General features: G+C 36.3%; 1 protein-coding gene across 1 annotated transcript in view; it reads right to left on the bottom strand.

The window, feature by feature from the left end:
• CFAP47 (cilia and flagella associated protein 47) overlaps nt 1–16,120 on the bottom strand; it is a 307,875-nt gene that overhangs the window by 177,364 nt on the left and 114,391 nt on the right. Inside the window, 3 exon segments of the mRNA XM_051614860.1 lie at nt 1,653–1,729; nt 10,733–10,819; nt 15,726–15,814. Coding sequence (XP_051470820.1) covers nt 1,653–1,729; nt 10,733–10,819; nt 15,726–15,814 — 253 coding nt within the window.

Genomic DNA, 16,120 nt, shown 5'->3' with positions numbered 1-16,120 from the left:
ATTTAAGCAAATAATCTTGCCCTCAGTGGTAGTAACTATTTTATATTATAGTCTGAAATCCTCCAGAATGGACAAAAACTTAATATGACTCTCTTATTTTCTTTGTGTTGCTTTCACAAAAGCATTATGATTACAAAGTCCTTTCTTCATAATACACCAAGAATCTTAGGGTTGAATCTGTCAGAATCTGACTGCTTGCTCACTGTGTGTTTTTCAACTGCTAAGCCTATTTTTAAAATGCAGATTACTTTGGGACTTTCATTCTTTCATTCAAGTCTTTCATTCAGCTGGGCTGGCTAGCTTTCTCAGAAGTTCAGCAGAAGTGAAAATGAAGGCAACAAGAATGAGTGAAGATCACAAAAGAAACCTATGCCAAACTCTGGCCAACTAAATAGAACTGGTTCACCTCTCAAAACCACCAAGAGCCGAGCTGAACAAAGGCATAGTCACCACTCACCTTTCCTGTCCAGACTCCAAATGGTTTTCCAAACAATACAAATACCAGTTTCCCAATATTTATGGCTTTAACCAACAGTTAAATTTTATACAAATTTGATGTTTCTAATGCTTATGTAAAAAATTAGCAAACAGCAAGCAAACAAAAAACTCCAACAGGACTGAAATCCCACTTTTACATTTCCATCAAATAGGGTAAGCCAGCCCTAAGAGCAACTGATTTTTTACTATATAAGGCACCAACTCCCAAACATGTCTTCTGTTCAAGCGTTCCTCATTCAAAGTATGTCAAACTGTAGAGCAGACTGAATTAGCCTTATGAGAGCCCCCCTTCCTCACTTTTTTTCTGAATTCTGTGAAATTAAAACAATCACCAAAGAACATTTAATCAACAGCCCAGGATTTTTTTTTGTTTTCTTCCTTTTTATTATGGCTGCTCCTCATGCCTATTTCTCTCCACTTTGGACTCTTGAGCCTTAATAGTACATGCTCTTTCAGGTCTGCATTTCTACAAGAAAGGAAAACCTTGTATTGTTTCCAAAGACCTGAAATGCCATAAAAAATGTCTCTGTTTCTTCAATCTGATTTAAGCCATAAACCCCTCTGTAATTTACTTCCTATTGGTACAATAGTTGTACCCTATGTCATTATTTAAGGTATATACTTTTTATTTTTATGAACTGTGCATTAGCTGCTTGTTAATAACATCTCAGAATACAGTGTGAAATATTCAATAAACTCTAAGGGCTATATCATTCAGATAATAAATCTGCTTTCCATACGATATCATGGAAACGTAACAAAATTAATGTCATAAGGCCATCCAACACATTTTTCTCAAGTGGGTTTTCAACAGTCTCAGAAAAGTCTGTAAATAAGAGCAAGAAATGCACAATCCCTCTTGATGGGTATTTTCAAAAATAAATTAGGTACACTGCAAAGGCTACAAATCAGACTTCCATGAAGCCAGCCAACAGACTCTTAAAAAAAGAAAAAAAATATTTATTTTTTTTTAATGTTAAAATCATTAAGACTACAGTGAAACCTTAGAAATAATTTAACTAAAATAAATTAATCAGAAGACAAACTCTCCTATCAATATCTAATGCCCATACCTTAGATGTCAAAATCTTGCTTATGCAGATAGTCTAATTTCTACTGTAATGACACAAGAGGAATTGTGTAGAGGTACTTACAGCAATTTAAGTTGTTCTCTTCATTTGTATCTTCAGGCTGCACCCCATTTTTAATATTTATTATGTTATTTTCAGAACTAAGAGGAAAAAAAAATATTAAAGCAATACACTAACGCTGGACATTTCAGTTACTAATAGATAGCTTTGTGCCCCCTTTTATGTATAAATACTGGAAAAGCAAATGTTTTCAAGAAAAGAAGGAAACCTCATTTTGGAACCATCTACCTAATACTGTTTAATACCACATCTTCCACTTCAGTTAGTAGCCAAATTTACAGCACTTCCTTTAATTAATCATTATAATATCTCTGCAATAGTAATTTAAGCAAAAGTCCCGGTTAAAAAAAATACAATTATTATAGTCCCAGTCAAAGTACTCCTGCCCTTTTGGCGGACTTCAGTCCCGATTCTTCTTTTTATCATTTCAGTATCCTAAAGGGATAGGCAAAGAATCATTCCCTAGTACATCATGAAGTGGCAAAGCCTTGCATTCCTCTGTTACTCTTAGTTGTCTTCCATTCAGTCTTTCCAAATTTTCCCCCAAAAATTACTCTATGGAAAGACATCTAATATCTGCAAATCAAATTCAGTTCAGATACATTGTGCTCACTCTAGGACTTAAATTCATAAACCCTGGGGATAGGCTGCTGCTTCTTATAGAAATTGATTTGCAAAAGTAACAGTCCTTTTGCCCCTTACCAGAACACACTCCAGAGACTAGATGTCCTTTTACCTGAACTTTTTTTTCAAGCTCCAATTTCTTTTTCTAGCTCTCTCTACCTTCTTTCTACCTTAACAGTCCCCCCTTTTTAAAGACAAGACACGCATTCTGCTTTATTTATGTTAACTCAATTACCTTATCCTGGTACCATCCTGAGAGCTAACTGAATCTATTCACTTTTTTCTGCCTACCTAGGGGTTAAAGTACCTTAACACAATATTAACATCTAGAAAGAATAAAAATAAGACTTTTAAAGTTTATTTTTTAAAAACTATAAATGTACTGCCAGGCTATATACTTTTATGTTACAGAACACTACAGTTTTGTGTGTATGCATGGTGCACACTTTTCGGTAAACATTTTACATTAGCTTAATTAGAAAACATACCAGCTGGTCATATACAAAAAGATGAGAACTATCTGGTAAATTAAGATTCTAGTCTATGGTTTAACCTTGGATATACCACTAGTCCTTATTTCAGGGCCTGAATTCATGGTTCAAACTCTACTTAAAATTTAAGCTCTCTTTCCAATATCATCTGGAAAGGAACTCTGTACAGTGAAGGGGGAATTCAAATTTTAACTATGCAGCTATGATAACTCAGGACCAAGGAACAATCTAGCATTGAGGGCAAGAAGGCCCAATTGGCTGGAAGCAGGAATGCCAAAGACAGAACAACTCCCTTTCAGGTGATGAAGTTTCAATTCCTGAAGAGATAAGAAACGATGCAGCATCATCTTGTAGCAATGGATCATGGAATGTAACTGCTCAGAAGCCATTTTTGGTAAACAGATCTCGTGCTGCGGGATGAATATACCTGATGCTCACAGGATTGGTGTTGGTGTAAGTGTATACAAGGAATCAGCTTGTGTCACATCTTTGAGGACTCCTTGTAGATCCACTTACAGAAGTAGGTCACTGCTCAATGCACCTTTATATTTAAGCATGAATGCGTGTCTAATTTGACTGAAGGGGTACAATTAAAATTTCCCAACACCAGTTCAACAAATGCCAAATAAAGCTAGTAAAGCCCTTTTTTTTATTTTCTTGCTTAGGGCTGGAGAAATACAAGAAACCCAACTCCTGAGCAGAGCTGCAATGATTTCAACTGAAGTCTGCATTTATGCAGTGGTGACACTACCAAATCCTAAAGAAGGTTTAGGTCTTAATTCCTTTCATTTCCTGAAATACAGACACTGTTGAAATGTTATCCCATTTCTTTTCTTCTAATTAAAATGTTACTAGTTTTGTTTCTATTGTTTTTACTAATCGTTCAGTGCAACTGCAAATTTCTGGCCTCAGAGAAATACTAATATATTTCACCATATTAATTTGAAAATTTTACTTGTGGGAAATATTATTTTAAATGTAACATATTGTGATTATAATCAACTATTCCTCTTTGTCCACTTATTAAATTTTATTTGATTGTAAAGAAAAATTAAACTGTGGATCTTGTTGGAATAGCACAATAAGTCCATCACTTGGAAGTCTGCCTGTTCAATAGTAAAGGAAATGAGAGGCTCATTGCCTTAGAAAGTCCTGTATTTAACAATTCTTAGATGGTAAGGTCTTCAGAACATTTATATATATATTTAAATCTTATTTTTAATATTTCATTTATGTGGACTTATTAAATGTGGATACTTTACTGCATAGAACACCAACAATTATGAAGAATAAATTTTATAATCTGCAAGTCAACCATTTGAATAACTCCTATGTAGCCTGACATATTATTAGCTTTAAAATATATATCATAATTTCTATTTGGAATGTAAAATGGTAATGTTTTGGGGTTTGTACTACTACACCTCAACAGCAAAAAAATTCTCTGCATAATTTAGAAAACATTATTACTCTATATATACATTTGAAATAAGTAATTCTGTTTTTCAAGACACACTATTTCACTTCAGGTCACATGCATTTTGGTAAATGCATATAGGTACACAAATAAACTCACTACACAGGGTGATTTCAAATGATGATGTATACACTGCACCATACAGAGGACTGATTTGGCATCTTTTCCCTGCTACTCATGAGTATTTCTAACTCACAAGGAACAGAAAAATCTATTCATTTATAATTTATTATAAATATATAACAAATTCAAAGATATCTGCATGTTTTCCCTATAGTTTTTTAAATAAAAATCTAATTTTGTAAATTCAAGGTTAGAAATAATATGCAAGTTCTTATTTATTTGTTTGTTTATTTAGATTTTTTTAATTGGACAGCCACATTGTAATAGTAAAAACCACTTCTCAATAAATCTTATTATAAAAATGGGGTGACTTTATACACTTTAATGAACTTAACCAAGCCCCAAGATGGCAATACATTTAAGAAATTCAATAGGAAACCTACTTCTTTTGTTATCTAAGATGTTACCTCTTTTTTTCACATATGAAATCAACAAAGCTAAGTAAAAAATGGATTTTACACTAACACTAATAAATGTTAAGAGTGACCCAAATTCAGTCTAGTAAGTGCAAGATCCAGATTTAAAACATAATGAAAAAGACTCCATTGGAACCCCACAATTCTCTATACTAGGGATTCCTGAAGTGCAACAAATCAATAATACAAAAATTATTTAAAACATTTCAGCCATGATTTTTTTCTTATAGGAAATGGAATACAAGTATTTATGAATAACACCAATATATACAGTGGAACATTCACATATTTCATGGCTAACAATAGGTGGCTGATGTTGCCACTATCTCTACTTGGTACAATGAATTTATCTTACTTGCAGTGCTGATTTCCAAAACAGACTGAATTTGCCATCTTACATTTGTCATTTTTAGAATCTTCAGCTTTTTAATATTGGAGTGTAGACTAATTAACTAAAATAGTTGGGTTTTTTCCTAAAATATTACTTAGATTTTTTTTTCTTTTTTTTTCACAAGAAATATACCAGAAAAAACATTTGAAATTTACTTTTGTCTTTACTTACATGCTTTACAACATTTCTATCACAGAATAAATATAGACTGAGACACAATTTTCCGTAATTTTCTGTATAAAGGCTACTTTTACTCTTGGGTGTTTGAATAAAGTATTGGGAATTTATACCACACAATGAGGGATGTAAAACTCCCATGTTAATATATATTTTATGATCTTGCTAGGAACCACCAAATCTCGTCAGAAAAGCTTTTCAAACAATTTCTACTAAAAATAATTATCTTCTTTCAGTTAATTTAGTTCACATGCGAGGCTCATTTCCACCAGATTCTAGCCCTGAAAAGAGTGGATGAGAAATCATGTTCTTCTGCACCCCTTTTGCACCAAGACTACAGGAATTACCCATATGCACTAACAGTGCAGTTAATGCAAAGCAAATGCAATCAAAGACTTGTCTGAGAAAGTAGTGAAGGGCATGAACCTTAACTTAAACACCTTAACTCTGTTCATGACAATACTGCTTTTCAAGTGTATTTGAAAAGAACAGATACACTTGAAAAAATAACTTCTAACAAAACCTTTGCTTATTCTCAATTCCCTCAAAGCAAATTGTGCTTCCTGCTGTCATATTTCCTAGATATTACTTTATCGTTTTTTCTATCCTTCTTCATAAATAATTTCTACCAGTGTTGACAGGAGTTAAGACTGTGCAGTTACATTTATGATAGGAGAGTGTTGTTTAATTTAGAACAAGCACAGAGCTCATAGATGCTGAAAACTATACTGTATCTCAAAAAAATACTGCAAGTAGAGTTTTAGCTCTAGACTCAGATTTAATATTATCCACACGTAAAATTCATTTTCCCCTAGCAGTAAAATTTGACGAACCAGCTTATGGTGAACAATTATTCCAAACAGCATTTAATAACCATTGGGTCTCTCTTAAAATAAATAGTTATACGTGCCAGGCTAAGAAAAAAATCACAATATTAAATAAATGGACTTCGAAAATTCTCAGAATATGTTACCTTGGAGTTTAATTTAAATATCTATACTTAAAGGCCATTTTTCAGAAAGAAAAACTGTATGTGAGGTATGCAAGTACAATGTGCTATTTATTCTGTACTTACAAATAAGTATCTCCCAGGTCCCCTCCCTCTGCCAGGTGACAGGAAGGCAAGAAGATCCTCTACTTCTCATGAAGCCTCCACCTTAAGGCTTTGTCTCAAGGATGGTAGGGTATTACTCCACCAATCTATTTCTCTTTCACAATCCCGGATACTCCGTAATCTTTCCACCTCCTCTTTCAGCTCAGCCACTAGGCTGAGTAAATCATTCACCTGGTCACAGCGTACGCAGGTGTTCTCTCTGCTCTCCTCCAATACGACTGCCAGGCTGAGACATTCTGTGCAGCCAGAGACCTGGACAGCTGCATTCGTGAGAGGGAGGGACCTCTGTCTGGGTTGCCACTGTCCTCCTGGCAACGGGTTTTGCTCAAGTGGATACCATGGCTAGGTCCTCTTCTTGGGGGCTGGGAACGATCACTAGCTGAGTTCTTACCTTGAGCCAAGAGGGGGCCCATGCCCTGCTCCGTGCCCTGCCTGTGTGAACTGCTGCGCCAGGCCCTTCTGTCACACCACACCCTGTTTGGCAACGTGCACTCGCAGCCTGGAAAACCAGTCATATCCCAGGCTACATCAAAAGAACTGTGGCCAGCAGATCAAGGGAGATGACCCTGACATTTCACTCTGCTCTAATGAGACTACACCTGGAGTTCTGCATCCAGCTCTGGTGTCCTGAGCACAAGAAAAATATGGACCCATTGGAGTGGGTCCAGAGGAGGACCACAAAAATTGTCAGAGGTCTAGAACACCTCTCCTATAAAGAAAGGCTGAGAGACTTGGAGTTGTTTCGCCTGGAGAGGAGAAGGCTCAAGGGAGACCTTATTCTGGCCTTTCAGTACTTAAAGAGGGTTTATAAGATAGAGACTTTTTATCAAGGCCTATAGAGATAGGACATAGAGTAACAGTTTTAAACCAAGAGAGGGTAGATTTAAGGATGAAATTTTATACAGTGAGGGTGGTGAGACACTGTAACAGGTTATCCAGAGAACTTGTGGATGCCCCATCATTTGATGTGTTCAAGGTCAGGCTGGATGGGGCTTTGAGCAACTTGATTCAGTGGAAACGGATCTTGCCCATGAAACTTACGCATGTGCTGTATAGACACAAAGGATCAGCAGTCTACTTGTGAGACTAGGCACATTATTTCACACTGTGGATCAGATCTGTCAGTCTGATAATTCAGATATTAGAGGTGATTCATTTTAACAGAGGGAATGGTGACCAACCAACTTCGCAAAACGCCTCTCATTTGTTTTGGTTTTTTTGCCAATACAACTAGCCCCTTTCCAGCAAGGTTATTTTACTGTGCATTAAATGAACAAACAGTTCTGCAAGTGCAAGTTACAGGTGAGGGATGGTTTGGGAGGTCACCTCTCAATTGCTTGGTGCAAAGACCTGATTGAGATAGAATAAATTCCAATTCAATTCCTTCCCTGGTTTAGTCTAAATGGTTCAAAATTGTACTACAAATTACTTACATACCTGTGCACCAGTAAGAAACAACTTAGCAGCTATGACCTCTGAGTTGAAAGTCACCTCTTCCTACATAGCATTACAAAGAGACTGTGTTTGCCATATTATCAGGTATGGCAAAAAACACAAGGTCAAAAATAAAATCATCCATGCATTCAACACATATAGTCCATATATATTATCATGTTGTCATAGTGACATGCTGAAATACTCTATATTTAATGTTCAGTACAGGGTCCAAACTAGCCAACAACTTTGTTTTCCTTTCAGCAAATTCTTGGAAAAGGAACATTCCTGTACTTTCTGTATTTGGAGCAAAAATTCTAGATTATCCTTTTAGTCCCATCCCGTTTTTGTATATTACTGAGGTAAAAAGAAAACAAAAAAGTGCCAGGCACCATGGGGAAATCTAAGTCCACATAGCAGCAACCTCATCAATGAATCTTAGAAGACAGAAGCAAGCAAATGTTTTATTAGAGAAAGAAAGGATAGAAGGAACTGCTCACCAATGCACTGAAAATACTGAAACATTTTAACTCAGAACTCAAATCTAAGATATTTGCCAGTTTCCACACTTTGTAGGATAGTTTGTGATCTCAGAACAAAGACTAGGATAGAAATTAAAACAGGAGCTGCTCAAAAGAGGTACTGTGGCTTACATAAATATAGATCAATTTCTAATATATTAAATTTTAATCAGAAATATAATGGCTTCTGATAGTATATTTCCAAGTAATATTTTCTGAAACAACAGGTATTAATGTTGTTTCCCATAACCTATATTACACAGGGAAATGATGGAGCCTTTTAGATATTCATTTTTTATTTATCCTATCAGTAACCAAGCAAGTATTTTGTCTAATATAAATGTAAGAATAAAACTGAGAAAATTAAAAATATTTTTAATTCTTGGTATTATCTCTGGTTAAAAAAATAGTAAATAAATTAACATTAAGAAGCTATATATAATATTCTGCAAAGTTTGACTTGAAATTCATTAATTAATTATTCCTTTTTTTGGCTTAGAATGAGTTTTTCTTGATGTAAAAATAGTTATCCATATTAACAGCTTTTTTTGCAAATCAATCTATGCAATCATGAGCCATCCTTATGACTCATGAACACTGTAATGCATAATGTGAACTGCTTAGTCAGTTTCTTAGAATAGGCTATCAGTGAATCATTAGTATACCTTTACCACTTCCTAGTTTTACAGAAGGAAATCTATGAAGGAAAAGTTAGCTACTAAATGTGACCTTAAACTTTTACTGTCATCCAATACTTTTTTTTTTTTTTAATTTACATCAGTCAAAATACCACCATGGTTGAAAACTACTTATGGTTATTTTTATATTAGAATTCCTGGGCCATGTGGCATGCATCTCTCCAGCTGGTTCTCCTTCTCCCACAGAGGTAGACCATGCTGGCACACAGATGTAGGCCAAGGATAATAACAGAAGTGTCAAGAGCTTGGAAAAGCATAGAGAAGTACATAACTTGAAAAAGTTCAGGCACATGTATCACAGTATAATTAAAAGAATAACTATGGCAACCGGATGAAAGAAAAACTCTATTCTTCTCACTGAATATCATTCAGATCCCCATGGACAAAGAGGTCTTGCCGGCAAGCACTGAATGACACCTGCCTCAGATATGGGCTACTGCTAGCTTTTACATTAAACTGAAACATGCAGGATGATGAAAAATCCTTTTCTACTTCATCAGCTTCTGATACCTCCAAGTACAATATACTAGTGAAATCTGTAGACATTGATGGAATTACCAGAGTGGCTCTAGTATTTTTTCTTTCTTTGTAAGAGGCCTTGGACAGTAGTTTTAGAAAATCACTGTTTTCTCCTAAGAGAATTTTTAATAAGAGTCATCCAGTTATCTAGGTTTTTTTCTCTTGCTTAAATTGAAGATGGAGCCCTCTACTCTGGCGTAAGCCTATGGCCTTTGGGTTCTAAATGTTATCTATATCCCCCGTCAGAACTGATAGCATGGGAGATATGGACATTTATTTTTTTATTACATCATATTTTGAGTTATATTCAGAAAAGTCCAAATGTCTTTTTGACAAAAAATATGAACAGAAGTAAGGTGCAATCAAAGCAGTCCAATGTTTCTTTAGAAGGCTGAAAGTTTGGAGAGCTTATCAGAGTAACATTACATGTAATAGGTATGGCTGTCTCCTCTTGGATACAGGCCTTGCTAAACATATCTGCAGCTTTTGTACAAAACTCATTGTGCTGATGTTGGCTGCACGTTTCAAAACTATCAATCATTAATCACTGGTGGCTAACCTATTGTAGAACATCTCATGAGTACAGCTTAGCTGTAAATGCAGAAAGCACTCAGGACACTGACAATCAGAGCAGCCCACAGAACACAAAGGGCAGAATGGCACTGAATGCGTTCATCTAAACTGTCTATGTAATAGTGTTCTGGTGCCTATAATATTCTTCACTGATAGTATTTCTGGGCTGAAGTATTTTTTACATCTATTGTGAGGGGTCTGCTGATGGCGTATTTTCAAAACTAGATTCCACCTCTAGGAAAAGAAACTGGATTGGTTACACTTTGCTCTTTCCCGGTACTAATTTTCAGCATTTCAGTCATCTGAATCACCACAGTTTTATCAATACTTCAATCCTAGTTTCTCTAACACTTTGGCCAAATGGCATATTACACACATTTTTATCTTTTACACCATATTTACCTTCTCTCCACTGTTTGAGTAAGCTATCTGCAAGGTGTTTTTAAGATGTAAGATGTTACATAATTCTACAATATGTCTAATGTTATACAATATTATAAATAGCAATTGCCACTTGGAACTTACCTGAAGGTTTGCTCTTGCTTTACTTGCCTGGCTTGATATACTTGCTGTGGCTGCACTAAGTAACTTGTGGACTCCAGCAAAATGACCCTGGAGTAAGGCAAACACACATGACCACCACACTTTTAACATGTAGAATGAAGAATAAACTCAAGTTTATTTTAATTTTTAAATGAAGGCTTGGTAAAGAAGCTTATTATTTTCAATTTGGGATGTTTTAAAACTACTTTAAAATTTTGGATTTTTTTTTTAATGTTCAATTATTTATTCATTTTTCTTTATTTAATAACTGAAAACATTTTGCACAATTTAAGCCAAGTGATTTTTAAAGCTCATGTAAGTATGGAAAATCCTAAGACACTTATTCAAGAGTTATTTGGAAATATCATAAACTACTACCTCATCAATACCATAGATTGATTTATAAACATAGGGATGGTCTACAGCCATCTCATCACATGTAGATCAATTTTCAGTTTTATTTTCATAATTTTTTTCAAAAAGAAAAATTTAAAATCAGAAAAATAATGTCCATTTCAATATTAAGACAAATTTTATATATTTTTAAATTTTAAACAATTTTCTAAAATTTAACTTATACTATCATCTTTACTAAATTAAATGATTGAATAACGGATCCATTTAAATTTGAAGAAAAAAAAAAGCTGTTAATTTTATTTTGCTTTTTTAAATAATGAATCTATTAAGATAGAGTAAACTGATTTTCCTGTCCAACCACATACTGATTCACTTCATTTTTGCCTAAAAAATTCTGATCTTTCTTTTCATGAGAATTATGTTGTGCACACATTATTTTCATTCTATGGACTGGATAATCCATTGACCTATTCCTAGTGATTAGTCAAGAATTAGTTTTTGGTGTGCCTGTAGATCTTCTCTCACATGGCACCAGCACACATAATTCATTAATTTTAAATCAGACTTCTGCATTTTTTCTGCACTCAGAGACAGTAAAAACAGAAGAAAGAGGACACAGTGAAACTACAAAAGCCGGTGTCAACTAGCTTAGATCTAGCTGTGAATTGCAACTCACACTTTTAAATACAGTTATGACTATTTAGATCAGCATTACTTGATTCTCTGCTCAAGTGTTTAATCTGCCATTTTTTAAAAACAAAAGATATCATGACCATTGTTTACTATAGCATCTTATATTATAGAAATACCTTTCTTGGGAGATAAATTGCCACTGTACTTCACAAAGAAAAGTAACAGAGAATTTTTTAATATTCAAGTAATTTTTCTTATTGAAGTACAAACATTCCATAATCTTCAAAATATAGATATAGATATAGATATAGATATATAGATATATAAGCTTTTAAAGCTAGGAACTGTAAAAACCTGAAAACATAATTTAGTTGATAGAATGGGTAAAATCTAAAAAATAGCCAAATGCTAGGGAAGGACTAGTTTAGTGTGCAGAATTTACACCTTTTGGAACTATCTGACACTTGCTTTGTGCTTGACACAAGGTCAGAGAAGCACTCCTATTTTTAATTTGGCCTTTTCTGAAATCATACTGCATTGTATACCCAGTTTTAAGATTTTTCAGTCCAGTTTTCTGTCAAAGAGCTACCTCCTTGGTACCACAAGTGCATTTCCTAGTGTTATTTGCTACTAAGCAGTGCACTCCCTAATGGAACACTAGATGGTTCAAAACACTGGAAACATGATACAAAGAATCTTCTATTTTAGACTACTGGTTCAAATGTTGCCCAAATTTATAATTACTTCAAGTAACTGTCAAGTAGCTTTTGAACGTTATGCATACACCTAAACTTCTTAATTACATTTATCTGTTCTTTCCAAGAGAGTTATCATAGAATCACATAATAAAATAGTTGATTGGGACTTCAAAGATCATTTTGTTCCATCCCCCATGCCATGGGCAGGGACACCTCACACTAGACAGGTTGCTCATCCAACCTGGCCTTGAACACTTCCAGGGAGGGGGCTTCCATAATTTCCCTGGACAACCTGTTCTAGTCTCTCACCACCCTTACAGGACAGAATTTCTTCCCAATGTCTAACCTAAATCTACCGTCCTTCAGTTTAAAACTATTACCTCTTGTCTTCTCACTACAAGCCCTTGGGAAAAAAGTCCCTCCCCAGCTTTCCTGTAGAACCCTTTCAGGTACTGGAAGGTTGCTATGAAGTCCCCCTTGAGCCTCGTCTTCTCCAGGATGAACAGCCCCAACTCTCTCAGCCTGTCTTCATAGCAGAAGTGCTGCAGTCCTCAAATCATCTTCGTGACCCTCCTCTGGACTTTTCTCCATGAGCTCCATGTCCTTTTTATGCCGAAGGCTCCAGAACTGGACACAGTATTCCCAGTGGGGTCTCACGAGAGCCAAGTAAAGGGGAAGAATCACCTCCCTTGACCAGCTGGCCACTCTTCTTTGGCTGCAGCCCAGGACATGGTTGGCTGGAAGCCCACATTGCGGGCTCATGTTGAGCTATTCGTGCACCATCACCCCCAAGTCCTGGTTGGCCTTCCTTTGTCCACCGAAGCCATGATCCCACTGTAGAAGGCCACCAAATTAGTCAGGAAGGATTTGCCCTTGGCAAAGCTGCCTCGGCTGTCACCAATCACCCCTTTGTTTTCCACATGCCTTCAGGAGGATCTGCTCTGTGAACACACAGGGCACAGAGGTGAGACTGACTAATCTGTAGTTCCCTGGGTCTTCCTTATTCCCTTCATGAAAATGGGAGTTATGTTTTCCCTTTTCCAGTCAGTGAGGATTTCTCCAGACTGCCAAGACTTTTCCAATATGATGAACAGAGGCTTTGCAACTTTATCGGCTAGTTACTTCAGGAGCCATGGATGAATCCCATCAGGTCCCATAGACATTTGCACCTTCAGGTCCTTCAGATGGTCACAAACCTGCTCTTCTTCTACAGTGGGGAGATCTTCCTTTTCACTGTCCATGCCTTCACCTTCTCTAACTTGGTTGGTGCCTTTGGCAGTGAAAACTGAGGCAAAGTAGTCATTGAGTACCTCAGCATTCTCTATATCCTGCATGGCTAGGTCTCCAGTTTTCTTCTGCAGTGGGCCCACAGTCTTCCTCATCTTCCTCTTATCGCTGACATACCTGTAGAAACTTTTCCTATTGTTCCTAACATCTCTGGCCAGGTCCAGCTCCTTCTGTGTTTTGGCCTTCCTTACCCAATCCTTTGTTTTGTACTCCCCCCAGGATGCCTTTCCCTGCTTCTACTCTATGTATAACTTGTTTTTACATTTAACTGTGTTCAGAAGCTCCTTGGTCATCAATACAGGCTTCATGGCCCTCCTGTTAGCCTTCTTATTTGTTGGGACACATAGCTCCTGAGCATGGAGAAAGTAATCCTTGAATATGGAGCAGCTTTCCTGGGCTACCCCTCCCTCCAGGGTTTTGTCCCACAGCACCCTACAAAGCAGATCCTTGAAGAGACCAAAATCTGCTCTCTTGAAGTCAAGGGTAGAGAGCTTGTTTTGTTCTTTCCTCACTGTCCTAAGGACCCTGAATTAGACTGTGTCATAGTCTCTACAGCCTAGTCTCCCATTAAGTCTTACATCATCAACCAGTCCGTCTCTGTTGGTGAGAACAAGGTCCAGCATAGCACCTTTTCTTCTTGGTTGCTCTACCATTTAGAGAAAGAAGTTGTCATCAGTGGACTCCCGGAACTGCCTGGATTGCTGGTGCTTTGCTGTGTTGTCCCTCCAGCAGAAACAGGGGTAGCTGAAATCCCCCATGAGGACCAGGGCCTGTGAGAGCAAGGCTGCTCCTATCTGCCTGCAAAGGGCGTCATCCGCTCAGCCATCCTGATCTGGTGCCCTGTAGCAGACCCTCACTATGACATCTCCTGCCCCTGTCTTCCCTTTAACCCTGATCCTTAAGGTTTCAGTCAACTCCTTCTCCATCCCCAAGTGGAGCTCCACAGACTCCAGCTGGTCACTGATGTAGAGGGCGACACCCCCTCCTCTTTTGCCCTGCCTGTCCTTCCTGAAGGGCTTATATCCAACCATCCCAACACTCCAGTCATAGGAGTCATCCCACCACGTCTCTGTGATACCAATAACATTGCAGCCCTGCAGGCATGCACACATCTGAAGTTCCTCCTATTTATTCCCCAGTATTATCTACATCATAGAACTGATTACAGGCAACCTCACTGACCACTTCAAGAACTTTAAATAAAGACAGAAGCACAACAAATTCATACGATTCCCACACAGGAGGCTTATGCCAGAGCACACATTGCTGGAACAGAGAAAACAATCCTGTTATAAGTGTCTATACCAAAGTTATTCTGTGAATGAAAAAAATTTAGTTTGCAGACTGTGCAACATGTATATTAAATGCAGCAGTAAAATATTTTTTTTTAATGGAAAATTATTCTTGTAAATACATGAATTACATTTACCAATGCTTAGCTCTAAAGACTAAAGGCAAAATATGGAGTCAGATCACACACATAGATTTTGAAGGAGCACAGGATTCTATTTCTTTTGTATTAAGGAAAGCAACATTTATAACTCTGCAGTTGTTATATCTGTGATGAATAGAAATGAAAAATTAGATTAACTGACAGTGATGTGAGCCCTGAGGCTAATACACACTTCTTTTTTCTTTTGCATGCTTAATAATTTAAACAGCAGGAAAAAGCAGACTGGGGAGAAAATAACCAACTATTAATTAACATGGTTCATTTCTCTTTGGAATTCTGCTGGATCTCAGCCAAACACAAAAATACAAGTAAGGTTCATGAACTCCATTTGATTAAAGCTCTAGCTTTATTGCTTACACTGAGATGGATTTCAATTAAGGCTTATTTATCTATTTTATTCATTATGATATCTTGTAACAATTTTGGTAACGTAAATCCCTGTGATTTAACCTCAAGGTTTTACCTTTTTAAGGAAAAGAAGAAAATTACGAAAAGAGTTGATAAAACAGTATAATCATTAAAGATTTGTGTTTACAGCATTGTCTACCTGAATATGCCACCTCTTCTGAAGGGATTAGTAACATTTAGTATAACTTTCTTCAGCTCATAACATGGAGATTTGCATTTTAATATATCCTACAAGAGAACAAAAATTAATATAAATATGAAAAAGTTGCAAAACTATCTTAATGTATAATAAATAAGCAAACAGGGAAATACTACACAGAAGAATAGAACCATGTGTTTGACCACCAGTGACTCAAAATTAACATAATTTATATGCTAGGCTTTGTTGCCAGCAAAGAACAGTTAAAGATTATTTCTTTTTGAAAATGCATTCAACTTCACTACATTTTAAATATTTGTCCAAATGATAGTAGAGGGGCAAGAATCAAGCTCTCTCTTTTCCTTTATATTTTTATGTGGGCTATATTTTTTATT

Source organism: Apus apus, chromosome 1 (genome assembly GCF_020740795.1).
Source record: "Apus apus isolate bApuApu2 chromosome 1, bApuApu2.pri.cur, whole genome shotgun sequence".
NCBI classification, from domain to species: Eukaryota; Metazoa; Chordata; class Aves; order Apodiformes; family Apodidae; genus Apus; species Apus apus.
This window is presented reverse-complemented; position numbering and strand designations above follow the sequence as displayed.